Here is a 16,649-nt window from a genome sequence, read left to right on the forward strand (position 1 = left end):
TTATCCATCTAGAGCATCTCCCTTCTTTTCTTCACCAACTTCCTCTCCAGCTGAGCACCAAGACAGAGCAGGACTACACTGGGCCAGGCTGAAGCTCCGAGGGTCCCACCTGTTCTCACCCTGTGCCTCCCCCAGCCCTCCCTCCTGGAGACCTCCCCCAGAGCTGCCACAGCTGGAACCATTCTCCAGCTGCCTTTCATCCTCTTAGCTTCCCACCCCCACCCCCAGTGGCCCCTGTAATTGTGGTCTCTGGCAGGCTGCTGCGGGGGCTGGGGCTGGGCTGAAGGCCAGGACCCAGGGCAGGTCTGAGGTAGAGACTGCAGGCTGCTGGTGCTGGTAGAGGCTTGGCCATGCGATGGGTTATTCAGGTTAGGGCCCCAGATGCACACTTGTCTTTAGGATCCATCTACACATAGGCCAAGATCTGCCACTTACACACTTGGAGCATTGTTAGGCCTCAGGATCTTGGGCCAGACCCAGGATGGGTTGCATAGGCTATAGCCATTTGATATTTGCCTTCTAGACTTTCCAAAGGGAGGGAAAAAACTTTCTCCCCTACACTTTTGTGTTTCATGAATAGTGTGGGTCTTATAACAGAGAGCCTTCCCCAAGAAGGAGGACAAAAGGAGAATCAAACAGCTGCCTCTGTCAAGTCATCAGCAAAGGTAGTGTCCCCTAAACATTTGGGAGATAGCTGGAAGTGCAGACCCCTGATTCAGTGCCTTGGGGCCTAGAGTCGGTGTCCCCACGACAGCCCACCCCAGCATAATATGCTACCAGACACATATGCTGCTTCAATTATGGACAACCTCAAAGTGAACACTGGATGTGGGCAAGGATATCTGCACCTTGTGTAAGGCTTCCATGCTTGAGTTGGGAGGGGGTCTATTTCTAATCTATTCTGGGCCTCAGTTTCCCCAAGAACTGATCAGAACTTGGTTCTCCAGCCAGCAGATGCATATCCTGGGCTTGTGCTTCCTTCCCTTGTGGCCCTACTGTAATGTCTAGTGGTCCCTGTTTCTGCGACACCACCACAGTGGGGGAGTTAGGACTTAGGAGGGGGTTGGCTAGGGTCAAATGAGGCTCTGATGACACAGGCTGCTTCCTGCCCCTGGCTATTTTCCTGCTATCCAGCCAGACTGCTCCCTTATTGTCCCACCCTAACCCCCAGCAGCCCCAAGCTCTTAATTCCTGACAGCTGCCTTCTATGGCTGCCGGCATAGATGGGGGAAGGAGGGAGAGTGTGTCATTAGCCTGCAGTCCTTCAGGCCTCTGCACCACCTGACAGTCTGGGGGCAAAAAAAAAAAAAAAAAAAAAAAAAAAACACCTCCCCTCCAATTCTCCAAGGATGGTCAATTCCTGGAATGGGCCTCTTTTGTCTCTGAGCCCATAGGCTATGGCAGTTCTGTTCTTAAGCCAGAAGGGGGGGCTTTCTTCAGATAGAGGGGGCCACGGGACACAAAGTCTGTCCGTGATATGTCTAATAGGAGACCTGTGCTCATTTCACAGAGGATGATGCTGAGGACACAGCAGGAGTCACACTCACTGTCAAGACCCAGGCTAGAACCAGAACCAGAAGGCGGAGCCTCTGATTCTCAGGCCCTTTCTCTGGTCACAGATACATGCTCTACATTGAGCAAGGGACTAGTATTCAACCAGGAGTGTGAGAAGAAAGGAAGGGTCCCTAGAAGACCAGACAGTCCATGTAAGACCAGTACCAGTGTCAGGTCATGCATGTCCCAAAGCATTTCTGGGCAACAGGAAGCTCCTTTCAGTGTAGGGGACACAGCTGGTGTGGCAAGGGTCAGGACAATGCTTATAGACCTTATGTAAGTCATTACCCTCTCTGGGTCTGTGTTTTTTTTGGGAAGTAAAAGGGGCATGGTGAATAAAATGTCCGGACTTCAAACCTCATTAGAATGTTCTCTAGTCCAGCTCAAGTCACCCCACAGGCACCTAGGTCGCAAAAAGCATTTACTAGAGTCCCGACCCTTTTGCTTTTGGTAGACCACTAACTGGATGAGGTTGGCTCCAGAAAGGAACAGAAGCTGACTCTCAGAGCACCTGTGGAAGGTCACCTTGCTAAGCAGGGGAGAAGCCAGAGGCTGCCAAACCTCTTCTGGGACCTCCATGCACACCTGTCTCTCTAGGCAAGCTGGGGGAAGTCCCTCCTGAAGCAGAAAAGGCAAAACGGAGGGGCAGGCCTCTCCCCTCCATCCCCACAGGTATGTGCTGGGGTGGGTTGGGACACTCCCCTGCAGCTGTCTCAGCTTCAGCACACACAACTCGGGGGTTAACACACAGACCAGAGCCCTACATCTCCCAAAGCCTGGTGCCAATAGCCAAGACGCCAGTACCTCTCCTTCCTTCACCCTCTGCACCCGTTTCCCCTCCCCCTCAACACACACGGCGCGCTAGTCAAAAGCGGACTCAGTGGCCTCGGGGACGGGAGCATGCCACCCTGTCGTGACGTCACTTGGGGTAGAATCCTTAGACACTTCATGGGGGGGGGGGAAGCAGAGCTCCAGGAGCCAGGACAGTCACTCTCCAGGCAGTGGGGCTGGGCTAGACAGTACCGCCCTCACCGCGCCCGCCTCGCACACCCTCGGAAGTGCAGGCTCGCAGCGCGGCGCTTGGGGGGTGCTCCCCAGAACCTCGGCCTCCAGTCCCCAGCCCGCTGTACCTCCTTACCCTCTAGAGGCCCCCCTTTACCCTCTAGAGGCACCAGGAGTTGTCGCTAGGGGCCCTTGGGAAATTCCCTGGACCCCTGTGCCAGGAGGTGCCCGGTTTGCCCGCTCCCCATCCACCCCCCCGAGGGCGGTGCCCGGGGGCGCTGCCCCATGGAGCGGGGAGGCGGGCGCCGTCTGCTGCGGGAGCTGTGACCTGAGTAGGAGCTGTGTGTCGCAGCCGCCCCACCCCTGCCGATCATGCGCCGGCGACCCTGGTTCGCCAGTCCCACTGGGCTGTGAGCCCCCCACTCCTGGCCTGTCACGGCCCGCGCGCCATGGGCAGCGCCCACCCTCGCCCCTGGCTGCGGCTCCCACCAGGGCCCCAGCCGCGGCCTGAGCTCTGGGCGCTCCTGTTCTTCCTACTGCTGCTGGCTGCCGCTGTGCCCAGGTGAGCCCTCACCTCATGCTCCGCCCTCTTGGAGAGCTAGGACCCCCCAGGCCCGCTCCGGTGCTCTTGCTAGGGAAGGGACCCTAGAATGAGAGGGGAGAAAGTCACAGAAAAGTACTGGTGTCCAATCAAAGATAGTGAGCTACCTCCAAGGAAGAGGTTGGATTGGTGACAGGATGTGGGAAGCGCAGGGAGGTAGGGAAGTGCCCAAGTGAATGATGGCAGTTAGGTCGGGAGCTGGGAATTCAGGAATAAGTGCCGGTTAGGAGTTTTTCCCACCTTAGTGCAATGCACCCCTATTCCAAGAATACTGCCTTGTTCCACCTTGCAGATCACCCCTGATGGGAGTGAGAACAGAGGGTTGGAAGGGGGTTTCCACATCTCAGGTGGGGTCAAAGTGAGAGACTGCCACTAAAGGTGTGTGTGTGTGTGTGTGTGTGTGTGTGTGTGTGTGTAAGCTGGGCTGGGTAATCAGCAGTTTGCATAAACACATGTATGCCTATGAGAGTCTATGGGTCAATGTATGTTAGAGCAAGCATGTGTGTGAATGTGCCTGTGGGGGGGTTGTGAGTGTGTGTGTGTGAGTGTGCACACATGTGTATTTATAACTGTCCGAAGAAGTGTGTAAGTGGTAAGTGCTCTGGGTCTCTGCTCCCACCATTATGTGTGCAGGAGCAGGTCTGAAGAAATGACAGTTACTGAAACATAGCTTTGGAGTAGACTCCCGGGGATGGGGCTCCGTTTGAGACATCTATGCCTTGGGATGGACTTCTCAAATCCTGAGCCCATACATTTACCTCCGTGGGTGTGCAGCTGGGTGGGTTGGATTGGAGTGGATGGGGAGAGGCATATTTTCCTGGGCCCGACTGTAAAAACCAGGGGTTGGGGGAGAGTGATTATGGCCTGTGGGGCACAATGTGTATTATTAAACAGGCCCTCACAGTCTCCCACAAAATGCTTATCCACCCCACCCCATTTGCCTGCAGGTCAGCACCCAACGACATCCTGGGCCTCCGCCTACCCCCAGAGCCTGTGCTCAACGCCAACACAGTGTGCCTGACATTGCCCGGCCTGAGCCGGCGGCAGATGGAGGTGTGTGTGCGTCACCCTGACGTGGCCGCCTCTGCCATCCAGGGTATCCAGATCGCCATCCATGAGTGCCAGCATCAGTTCCGGGACCAGCGCTGGAACTGTTCCAGCCTGGAGACTCGGAACAAAGTCCCCTACGAGAGTCCCATCTTCAGCAGAGGTAGCTGCTCCTCATTCCAAACTCCTGCCCTTCCAGCATAGGACCTGGACCCCTCTCGAACTTGCTAGCTATCCCTGATGAACTCTCAGGATAGTATCTCTATGGCCCCTGTATCTGCCGGCCATGTTGCTTTCTGGTCTCAGAAAAGTAACCAGAGTGGGCAGAAACATGGCCAGAAGCACCTCTAATTGAGGGGGACAGGTTCCAGGCTGTACCTCATGCTTCAGACTCAGAAAATATCCTTATGGTCTTCCTCAACTTATCTTTTATTTAGAAAGTGGCTTTAAAGTTGGAGAGCCAGCGAGGGGAGGAGTGTAGAGAAAGGGGGGGGGGTGAGACCTTCCTGTCAGGCAAGGCAAGTAGGGAGGCCTGGGCAGGTGGGAGAGCATGAACTCCTGCAGAAGCTCTGTGTGCTGTGGCAGGGTCCTCCTCACCGAACCCCCCCACCCCTTCTGAATCAGAGTACTGGGTGTGTTTCTGCTTGTGAGCAGGGGGCTCCTGCCCCGGCGAGCCCAACAGCCTCCCTCATTAAGCCCCCCCCCCCCAACCTCCAGTGCTCTGAGGAGTTTTGTCCTCTTTCTCCAATTTGATGGCCCTCCTGGACAGTCCTTAGAATGGCCAAGTGGGTGACAGGTAGTTTTGTCCTTTGCTCTAACTCCCACTCACTTCCTAGCTGAGGCCTTAAATCAGGTCTCTGGGGGCAAGATGGGTATCAGTTCCTTCTCTCAGCTGCTCGTCGGGACAGCGTGGGGACCTGGTAGCCCTGGCTCCTTAAGGGCAGAGAAATTCTAGTTAGAGGTGGAGGAGGGGCAGAGCCTTAGCTTCTCGGACTTCTGCGGGGAGCCAGCCTTTAATGTATCCAAACTTCAGAAAGAACCTAATCAAGTTCTCTTTCCCTTTCAGTAAGACCCGTGCTTGAACCCCTTGGGCCCCCAAGTCAGGGGCCACCTTAGCCTCCCCCTGCTCAACTCCAGGCCGCTGCTGCCCCGCCCCTGCGCGCTCCCTCCTGCCTCCCCCGCGCGCCTCGGGCGCTGTTTCTACCCGGCCGAGCCCAGCCCGACGCGTGTGGCGGCTTGCAGCCGCGAACTAATCCCCGCGGGCTTCGGCAGACTGCTCTGCGCCGCTCTCTGAGAACACTCCCCTTCCTTCTTACCCCGCGCTAGCGTCCCTCCCGCCCCGCACAGTGATATCATTCTCTTCTTGCCAGCTGGGGGCTACGGCAAACGATCCCCTATCCACAGGCCTGCTCCACTCCGTCTGCAGGACATCACCCACCCCCACCACCCACCCCTTACCACCCGCGCTGTCTGACACCCAGTGGCAGACAGGCCTCAGCATCTTCCAGGCTCCGGCTGGGCTAGGCCGGTGCTCACCACTTCCAAACCACCCTCTGCCACCCTCGGGTTGCTAGGTCACCTACGCTCCCCACAGCTACATTTCTTCCCGGGGCTTCAGCTTCAGCTTCTGCGCATGGAAGGGCTCCAGCAGGCTTTGAGGGTCTTTCCCTTGCCACAGCCAGAGAGACGAGCCAGAGCTAACTCTTCAGTCCCCTCCTTGACCTCAGAGTGCCTCCCCCCCTCACTAATCCTGCTAATCTCTCTAGCACGAATCCAGCCATCCTGATGGGGACCCCAATCAGGCCACTGCTACTTGGTGAAGATGCTAGGGTCTTTGAAGGTTAGGGGCAAGTTTGGAGGGATGGAGCCGCGCGGGTTTGGCGTGGGGCCAGGTGCTCTGGGTTCACCTGCAGTTTAATAAGCGGGAGGTGAGCTGGGGGGACGGTGGGGCGAGGGGGAGAGAGGTTAGGGGTGGAGGGGGAGACTTGCCAGGGCTAGCCAGGGCGGGGTGGCACCCAGCACTGAGGGGGGCGGGACTTAGGCTCCTGGACTCAGCCAGCCAGTGGGGCTGGGTTTCTTCCCTAGGCCTAGGAACCCCGCCCTACCTCAGTGGCTTCTACCCCCCCCCCACCCCATACGTTGCAACACCTCATTTCTACCTCTCTTTCCTTAGTGAGGAAGGCTGAGGGCTTTTGGAAAGACAATTGCCATTCCCCTCCTCCCTCCCCCCATTTCCCTCACCACTGTCACTGAGCCTGCCTTCATCTCTAGCTAGGTCCATCCTCCTTCTGGTTCATTTCCTAGTCCATATTTTATCCTTTTCTTCAGGACCAATTAAAATTAGAATCCCACCAGCCATTTCTTGGTGGAGACCAGCCCTTGGCTATCTGGTTCTTCCCTCTATCTCATCCAGATCACTGTGGAACCTATTGACCTTGACACACACACACACACACACACACACACACACACACACACACACACACCAGTGTTGCAGTGTTGTGCTATCAGGGGCTGACCCCTCTGATCCAGGCTGTGAAGGGGGTTCTTTAAAAATCCATCCTGTTGGTATCAATTTTAGGGACTTCTGAGAGTGAGTGTGTGCGTGGGGGGTTCCTTAGGCTTTTCTATGGCACTGGTGTCACTGGCACTGCCACAATATCCTCCCAGAAACTTCCCAAAGAGAGGTTGAACCGGACAGATGTGTCTGAGGAAGAAAGGTGGGTAAAGGGTACTGAGGGGGACAAACCCGGGAATATAACCAGACCAAAGAGAGGTGCTGTGGACCAGAGAGGACTGTGGGGGACAGGCACAGGCAGGACTCTCCAAAAGACTTGACAGAGGGGGGAAAAGGTGTGAGAGGGCCCTAAAATGATGCTAGCTTCTTTGTCCATCCCCTGAAGCCAACAATGACCTGGTGTTGAGGTCACTGATACTCTCAGCATCTTGTACTCTGAACCCAGATCAGACAGGGGATGAACAGAGAACACCCCCCTCCCCGTCCCTCTGGAGGCTGGACAAGGAGATTTGAGGAAGGTTCAGGGGGATGGGCTTAAATCCTGGTGTGGCTTTATGAGAGGACTGAGAGATAAGATTGGGAGGGGGAGAGTGTGCTAGACTCACAAAGCTTGTTCAGGGAGCTGCCACTGTTAGGTGCTGCTGGCCCTAAGTCCCCTCCCCCTCCCCCACCACATTCAGAATGTATGGAAAGAAGGGGCCTGTGATCTTCCAGGCTCCTGGCCCAGGAAGAACTAGCAGTTTAAGTAGCCAAAGTCTACAGTGTCCTGCTCTTTCTTTCCCATTGTTTTAGAGACTTGGTTTTTGTCTGGTTTGAGACCTAGGTTTTAATAAGAGCAGGCATCCAGGGTTTAGGGAATGCAGTGGCATTCAGATTGGAAAACTAAGGCATTGATATCTGATATCTCAGGGTCCTCTAAAGCCTTTGTATTCTGATGATATCTCAATAAATTAGCAAACTGTATTAAGCATGTAGTTTGTGTTGGGAATTGTACTAAGACATGGCATTCATGTTTTGGGGTCTTCAAATGACCCCCACTTTGTAGGTACTATTACTATCTTTGTAAATAAAGTGAAAAGAGGTTGGATAACTTGTCATTAGTCATACAGGTTATAAATGAGCAGGAGAGCCAGGACTCCATGCAGTTCACCTATGCTGCCTTCCAAACTACATGCCACTATGAGTGTCACTGTGTATCTAGGGGTAGCTTGGAGCATGTGTGCTCCAAGTACTCCAAGAAGTGAAGTCCACATACCTATGTTTGTGTGAACAAACTCTGAATCTTGCCTAAATGTTCTCACATACACACAGCACTCTTTCTCTGTGTCTGTCTCTATTTGTCTCTGTCTGTCTCTGTCTCTCTTTCTGTCTCTCCCTCTCTCTTTCCTATCCTTTCTCTTACTCTCCCAAGGAGCACACATAGATTATTTGTAAGGAGTGAATGGCAACCAGACCTCTATTCTTTACCCCTCCTTCTTTGACTTGAATGGGTAGAGCTTAAACTGCTCTGGCCAGTCCTTGTTCCCACTGGCCCTTAAATCATCTTCCCTTCATAGTCCCCTGTCTTCCAAGCTTACTCCCCGCCCCCTTCCTGGCTGTTGGCTGGCTGTGGCCTATAGCAGCAGCTGACTCCACTTAGATGCTGGCAGTCTCTGTCCCAGATCAAAGGCAGGGCGGCTAATTGTGCATCTTAACAAGCCCTCCCTCCTTGCTCTGGGCAGCCCAGCTGGCCATGGCCCCACCCTTTCCCCCTCCAGCTGGCCAGATGGCACTGTGCCTGCATCTGCCCCAGACAGTTGGGGCCAAGACCGAAACTGGGGCCCTGAATGGGAGCTGGGGCAGACCCAATGGGCAGGACTTCTCTGAGCATAGATACTTAGAGCAAAGAGTGACCAAGCATGCCTTGGTCACCTGTACATGTGGCTGTGACAGCTCTCAGAAACTTGGAGTGCTGTAGGGAAGGCATCTTGAGCTGCATGGGGTATAGAGTCCTCCAAGGTGTTGGGAATTACATTTTTCCAGATTCTTCTACACCTGTCTTAAATGATAACCAAAACCTTTAAGATGCAGTTGCCCCTAATACTGATCTAAACTTGGTGCCAAGTATATACAGAGTCATGGGAACTAGAAGATGGGATATCTGGGTTTCCTTCTCAGCAGGAGGATTCTTCTGTTGGAGCCAGTGTTCATCAGCAGAAAGTTGCTGGCCCAGGGAGCTAGGAGAGCTAAGTGGGGTCTCAGTTCCAAAACCCCTGTGACCTTGGGGTTTCCCAGTTTGGTATGTGTGTGTGTGTGTGTGTGTGTGTGTGTGTGTGTGTGTGTGAGTGGGTGGGTGTTTGTGTGTGTGTTTAGCCTGAGGTCTAGGCTGTATCTGGAGTTCTGAGTATTGCCACGTGTCCTAAAGCAGACAGGCTGGTGGCTGCCAGCAACAGGAGACATGCTTAGAGCGCTAAAGATAAAAGGCAGGGGATAAATGCAGGGTGCATGTCCTGGAGTTTTGGGTCTACCCTTTAGCCTTAGGCTCCACCAGCTCACAGCACTTTCTGCTTCCCTGAAGCTTGTGCCAAGTTCCAGCATCCTCTTTGAAGGCTACAGATCAATCTTTATCCCCTCCTGTCTGGTCCTAGTGAGGCTCCTGTTACCAGGATGTCATGAGCTAGAAAGAGAAGATGAAGAGGGAGAATCTGCTTCATAGGCTTCCGCTAGCTAATCCAAATGATTTGTTTTAGACATGGGTCATGAGCTGCTAGCCTTTGTCTTTGATCAGGGTGAAACAAAAAAAAATAATGATGTAAAAAGAAAATGTGGCAGATTGGCTGAGATCAGACAGCAAGAACAACTTCTCAATAACAGCAGTGTTTATGGAGCGCTTATCAACAATAAGACGGCATTTCAAGTGCTTTGCATTTAATAACTCTCCCAATTCTTGAAACAACAATTGGTTAGATAATGATAACACTTGTTTGCAGAGAAGGAAACTGAGGTACAAAGAGATTAATCCTCTTGGTCAAGGTCATATAGTTATTCACAGCTGGCCAATAGACAAATCAAGATCTGAAACACTGGCAATGATTGCAGTAATCAGATCTTACCTGCTAGAGAGCCCAGGGGGATCATTACTATAATTTGTCAGGGCAAGAAGGGGAGAATTTGCCTTGTGATGCAGCTGGGTCACGTTAGAGCAGGAAGGGCTAGGGGTTTGGCTTTATCCAGGCCCAGACAGATAGTTCTCTAGAGCCTGTAAGGCCTCTGAGAACATGTCCTCCTAATCTTTGATGCTAGGGTGGGACGATCCCCCGAATCTCTGATATTCTCCAAGGACCCTCCTGCCATAGGAGTCCATGACACAAGTAGATTCTTTCCTTTGGGTATGTTGGGGCAGGGGGAGGGGCTGTTCTTTCTGGCTCCTCTCAGTGCCTATCCAGAGTCCGGAGACTTGTTCTAAAACCTGCTTCGAGCTAGTTCTTTCTCACTAGAGAATTAGCAAGGGGTAGCCTGCAGGTCCGAGATCTGGACCACCTCTTTGAGTAGGCCTATCCTGGTACAGGTCCAGGGCCCTCTTAGGAGAAGGCTCAGACTGCTGTACCCAAAAGGAAAGCAGTATAAACAGGCACTGGGCCAGGCTAGCACAGCCCAGAGCCCTGCGTGTCTCAATCAGAGAGAGCTCCTTTGCCCTCTAAGCCACTAATGAAAAGCAGACTGTCTTCCTACTCAGTTTGCAGCCCTGCTACATGGCAGATGCCACTTAGGACACTGGGTTCACCTGCACCACCCTTCAGGTGTTTCCAGCAGGCGGAGACATGACACAGGCAGGGTGGCCGGGGTAGGAGAGGGTATTCACCTCTGCTTTCAGCCATGTCCTGTGGACCTCTATAAAAACCTTCAGGGAGGGAGGGTTCCAGGCTATGCTTAAAGTGAGTATACAGCAGACCATTTTGTGGAGAAGGGTACAGTAAGGGCAGGTGATCTGGCCTTATCCCCCTGCCCACTGGCATCTCCTGCGGTCTGGAATTCCATCACTTGTAAATTATTCTTTGGGTTAAACTTCACTCTCTTTCTCCAGGCTATTTTTAAATTGCAGATATCACCCTGGGAAGGTAATAGATTAAGTGCTTGATCTGAAAAAGAATGTGTTTGCCCCGCACTTTCTGCCCTGGAGGAGAGATCTAGACATACAAATTCCAAACTTGCTAAGGAGGTGTTAATGAAAAGGGGAAGGGGGTGTAATTCCTCCCTCCTCTGTCCACCCCCTTCCTGCCCCAGGGACTCAGTCTCATAGCAGGCTAGTAAGCCATCTACTGGACAACTATATCCTCAGCCTACTGTAATGACCCCATTCCCCACCCCCACCCCGTGTCTTGCCACAGCCTTTTTTTTTTCCTTAATGACTATTCTCTTTATTTTATGTACACTGGTAGTTTGCTCGCATGTATGTCTGTGTGAGGGTGTCAGTTCCCGGGGAACTAGAGTTCAGACAGTTAGTTACACGCTGCACAGGTGTGAGCTGCCATGTGGGTGTCAGGAATTGAACGCCGGACTTTAGAAGAGCAGCCAGTGCTCTTAGCTCATAACCACCGCTGAGCCATCTCTCCAACTCCTTGCCACAGGTTTTAGAGAGAGTGCTTTTGCCTACGCCATAGCAGCTGCCGGGGTGGTGCACGCAGTGTCCAATGCGTGCGCCCTGGGTAAACTGAAGGCTTGCGGTTGCGACGCCTCCAGGCGTGGGGACGAAGAGGCCTTCCGTCGGAAGCTGCACCGCTTGCAGCTGGACGCGCTGCAGCGTGGAAAAGGCTTGAGCCACGGGGTTCCAGAGCATCCTGCCATACCCCCTGCCAGCCCAGGCCTGCAGGACTCCTGGGAATGGGGTGGCTGCAGTCCGGATGTGGGCTTCGGAGAACGCTTCTCCAAGGACTTTCTGGACTCCCGAGAGCCTCACAGAGACATCCACGCACGCATGAGACTCCACAACAACCGTGTGGGCAGGCAGGTGAGAGTGACAGTCAGACTACACCCCCCCCCCTTCCACGCTGCAAAGCGGGCTCAGCATTCATTCGGGTAGCTCCCTCTTCTAGGAATCACTCTATTTCCCCAGCCCAGTAACCTCACAGTCATTCAGCTTGCAGGAACGCTGTGGGGAGCTACTACTGTATGCTGAGCACCGCAGTGGGCCTGGGAAAAACGAGGTTAAAACAGACTTTGCCTTAGAGGGCACACCCCACTGGAACTACTTGCTTCTCTATTTTCTCTGATGACCAACAGAGAAAGGAGTAGGCTGGCAGTCAGGACCAGGGGTAACACAGTCTCCTTCCCCGTGGAGCCAGAACTTTGAACAAGATCATTCATCATGCACTCCAGCTCTAAGGTTTCATGACCCTAGGAGCCAGATCACCCTCGTAGGCTTTCCGTTCAGTCTCCCAGGAGGGGATTCTCACAGACCGAGGAACAATATTATAGTTTTCTATCTTCTTTCTCCTTTTTCTGGACCACTCATACTGCCTCCAAGTGTAAAAGAAACACCACTAATAACACACACACACACACACACACACACACACAGAGGCAGGAAAGAGATAACTGGCTGAATTTATCAAACCTTACTGTTAAGGCATTTGTCCTGAGCTGTCGGTCTACTTATGTATACCTGCAACGTCAACACTCCTAATAACCACGTTGCCCAGAGGTGGAAACCAAGGCTAAGAACCTTGCTTGAGTTGGGAAGGTGGCAGAGAGGCAGGCTCCATTCCCAGCCAGTGGAGTTTTATCTCAGCACTTTCCTGGCAGTTCCTACTCATTCCTCCTCTGGTCCTCCCCTGTCTGCAGCCCAGTTCCTGGCAGGCTGTGCTCCCTTTGGCCTCCTAGCCCACTCCAGTTCTCTGAGTTGACTCAGCAGTTCCCATCTTGACTTAGCTCGAGGGAGACTCGAGGCACTGGCTTACCCTCTGGGTCCTATCCAGCTCCCACCCAGTCATGCCCTGTGCATGGGGCTCCTTTCCCAAGCTCCTGATACCACCCCAGCCCAGACCAAAAGTGCCTCCTCCTTGTCCTTGTTAAACTGGTTAATTAATGGCTGCAGCCTGTGGGAAGCAGATGTTCTGAGGCTGTTGGCCCAGGGAAGCTTTGGTGTGTGTGTGTGGGGGGGGTGGAGGGTGGAATGGGGGTTCCCACGTGGTGCTGACACCACAGGCCACACATGCAGGCTTTGCAGCCCCCTAAGACCCAGCACAGTGGGATCCCTCACTTCAGACCTTCTTAACTAGTTCTGAAGGCCCCAGAGTCTTGCTTTCCTTAAGAGTGTTTGAAATGGGTGATGGTGGTGGTGGTTAGAGAGTATGAACAGAGTCCAGTGGGGCGGTAGTGCCTGGTGAGGGTAACCCTAAGGGGTTCTATGAAGGAGATCCTTACAGAACAAGCTGAATACTGGGTGAGTGGCAAACAAGCTTCCCTTAGAGACCTGGGAACTCACCTGTTCCCAGAGAGCTGACAACTTGGCTGTCTGGGCTCTGGTCTGTACCGGGAATCCCTGGCACCTGCTGTCACTGGGTATAAACAGAGTAAGCTGGAGATGGTATGATGGGAGGGGAGTGTCTTAGTCCCTGTCCTTTTCCCCCTCTCAACTCCCTGCAAAGACCTGCAGGGCAAAGCTGGGGGGGGGGTAACGGTGGAGGGGGGCCTTTCTTGCTCACTGCCTGGAGGGACGCCAAAGGCTTTGGGGTTGGGATGTAGGGGAGCAGGCACCTCCTTGCTCCAGGGAATGAAGAGGGAATTTCCCTGAAGATTTAGGACCCTGATGCTCAGGAAGCTCTAAGAATCCCGAGACCCAAGGGCCCCCATGCAGATAGTTGCCAGAAAGGCTGGCAAGGAAGGAAAGAGCTGGAAGGAGGGAATTTCCCCCGGGGCCTAGCCGGATAGGAAATGGTGAGTGGGAGGGCTGCAGAGGAGCGGGAAGAAGTTCTGAGCCTCAGCTTCGGACCTCGGTGTTTGCTTCTGTACAATGGGAGCAGGTTTCCAGCCTCTGTGGCCAGAGGAAGACTGGAACACTGGACGCCCTCCTCATCCCTCTCGGTGCCTCCCTCTGCAGGCGGTGATGGAGAACATGCGGCGAAAGTGCAAGTGCCACGGCACCTCAGGCAGCTGTCAGCTCAAGACCTGCTGGCAGGTGACGCCCGAGTTCCGCACAGTGGGGGCGCTGCTGCGCAACCGCTTCCACCGCGCCACGCTCATCCGGCCGCACAACCGCAACGGTGGCCAGCTGGAGCCCGGCCTCGCGGGAGCACCCTCGCCAGCACCGGGCACCCCAGGGCTGCGCCGCAGGGCCAGTCACTCCGACCTGGTTTACTTTGAGAAATCGCCCGACTTCTGTGAGCGTGAGCCGCGCCTGGACTCGGCAGGCACTGTGGGGCGCCTGTGCAATAAGAGTAGCACGGGTCCAGACAGCTGCGGCAGCATGTGCTGTGGCCGCGGCCACAACATTCTGCGCCAGACGCGCAGCGAGCGCTGCCACTGCCGTTTCCACTGGTGCTGCTTTGTGGTCTGCGAAGAATGCCGCATCACGGAGTGGGTCAGCGTCTGCAAGTGAGCAGGGCCCAAGCTCCTCTGGGTCTCAAGAAAGGTTCTCTCCTCTCGGTGCCTGGCTTCTGCCGCTAAGCGATCTGGGCCAGGCAGCGGCAGCCTTGTCTCCTGAGAGAGGTGGTTGGCTCTTAACAGCCCCGAGGGTCTGTAATCGCCAGCCAGTCAAGATCTGACTGACATCTCTCTGCTCACATCTGTGGGTTCTCCTCTTTCTGTTCCTAGCTCAGACAGGTGGGGGGAGATAATGGAGACTGCCCCACACCCAAGAACGTGTCACCAAAGCAGCCCAGCCTGCTTTGCCTCCTGTCATCTCTTCTCCCCTTCCCCAGGAGTAGCAGGCAATGCACTGAAGCTGGTGGGCACGGGGAAGAAACAGCAGAAATGGGCGTCATCAGGCTGAAGTGACCGTAAGGGTTCCAGATCCCCTCCTCCAAGCCTTCGGCTCCTGTCAGTCACTAACGGATATTTATTTTGCACCCTCTTTGTGACACTCTCTGAGGAAAAAGAAGCCTCCGGAGTTTACAGGCTGATTAAAGGACATGGACACGGACAATAAACCAGTAAACACACAAACAAGGTTATTCCAGGCAGTGTCATGTGTTACGGGGGAAAATTCATTCAGGGCTGGTGTATACACTGATTTGTGGGAAATAGAGCCCCTTATGCTAAAACTGTCAGCCAGGGAGATGTCTGAATTGTGATAGATAAGGTGTGACCTGCAAGGTGAGAGAGAGTTGTAAGAAGGTGTGGAAGGGCTTTCCAGACAGGCTACAGGAACCCTAAGCTCTGAGGGGTTGGAGAGTAGAAATCAAGGGCTGATGGGACAGAGCAGAGGATGGGGGTAGCCTTGAGAACAGGGTTTTATTGAAGAGGAATCTGCAGAGAACCTTAAGGAGACACTGCTTGTGCTCTGGTTCCCACATGCACGTGGGTCTGGCTGAAATGGAGAAAAGATGGCCAGACAGGATGTTATAGGAACCACGACTAATACCCAGCTGAGGCCCCAGTTTGGATGACAGCGGTAGGGATGTTTAGAAGGACCCAGGGACCCAGAGCACTCAGTGCCAGGATTCTAACCGCCCACTTTGTACCCGAGCCCTTTGCCACAAGCCAGGACGAGTGGCTGTGCCCAGCAGCAACCGATGGCAGAGACAGGAGACACTCTGAGAGAAGTAATCCTGGGCAAGACCCAGCTCAACCCAGCCACCGCCCCAGGGAGCAGGTGGGGCCAGGAGGTGCGGCTGGGAATAGGGTGGTGGCAGACTCACCGTCTGGAGTCTGAGCAGGAAAGCTAGGGGTGCATAGGAAGTCATCCTGAGCCCCTCGTTCCCACAGAGCCACAGCTGAAGGTGCCAGTTAGTGAAAACTTGCCCCTGATCTTATGTTACCACCAGGACACCGCTGAGCTGGAAATTGGATCCATGCTTGTATTTATTGTGGATCAACACTGATGACTTCCTAGAACAGACCCCAGAATCTGGTTTACACAGGTTTATCTACCTCATCCAGATACTTCCCTCGGTGGATGCCTCCATTTATCATCTAATGGCATCCGTCTTGACAAACCAAGCACAGACAAAGTCTTGTTCCAAAGGCCAATTTGCACCAAGACCCCACCCCACCCGATGTTTCCTTGCTCCTATCCCTTGAGGGGGTGACTCTGAAACCAAACATCTCTGTTGGCTCTCCAACTAACTTGCTGACTGCTCCATTTCAGCAGCCCCTAGGTATGCCTAAGGCATTGGACCCTCCCCAGTGCCTCAGTAGAGACTTGGGGTTCTCTCCCCACCCCACCCCCAAACAGTTCTACAGGCAGGTGGGTGAGAGTCTCTGAGGGAGGAGGGGTAGGCAGGAACAGACAGACACACCTGCCTCATTCCTTTCCTCTTGTTCATCCTGGAGAGAACTCTAGGGGCTGGGTTCCCCCTTTCTTCCCTCCCATCCTAGGGAGGAAGAGAGATGTGCAGGGGAACTGGAGGGTAAAGGGATGGTCCCACCCCTAGCAGCATTCACCACAGCATTAACTTTGACCTTGTCCTCTGCCTTTCAGAACTTGGTGAAGTGAGTTACAGGATGGAGTTTGGGAATAAGGAGGAGGTTGCACATTGAAGATCATGCTGCCTGGAGAGAGGGTAGGGCAGAGTGGGGGCAGGGGACTGGACATGGAGCCTCAAGGGACTCCAGTGGTAGGAATCAGTGGTCTAATGTATGCTAGTGTGCCCTGTAAAGTCGGAAAAGGGACAAAGTTACTGTTTCCCCAAGCCACCAACACACAGCCTCCCAGGTCTAGACCACAAGCCTGGGCCCATAATAACAGTGGCCTATGGGACACCTTAAAGGGAGGTGTGGGGGCGATGC

The 16,649-nt window shown here is 54.0% G+C and overlaps 1 protein-coding gene across 1 annotated transcript; it reads left to right on the top strand.

Annotated features, from left to right (window-relative positions):
- Positions 1–3,005: 3,005 nt before the first annotated feature.
- On the top strand, positions 3,006–14,298 carry WNT10A (Wnt family member 10A; the record flags this gene model as incomplete). The annotated part of the gene is made up of 4 exons (XM_080932959.1): positions 3,006–3,118; positions 4,105–4,367; positions 11,330–11,709; positions 13,801–14,298. 4 exons carry the CDS (start codon positions 3,006–3,008, stop codon positions 14,296–14,298), a joined length of 1,254 nt encoding a protein of 417 aa, XP_080789085.1.
- Positions 14,299–16,649: the final 2,351 nt, after the last annotated feature.

The sequence above is a fragment of the Micromys minutus genome, assembly GCF_963924665.1.
Source record: "Micromys minutus genome assembly, chromosome: 19".
Classification (NCBI taxonomy): domain Eukaryota; kingdom Metazoa; phylum Chordata; class Mammalia; order Rodentia; family Muridae; genus Micromys; species Micromys minutus.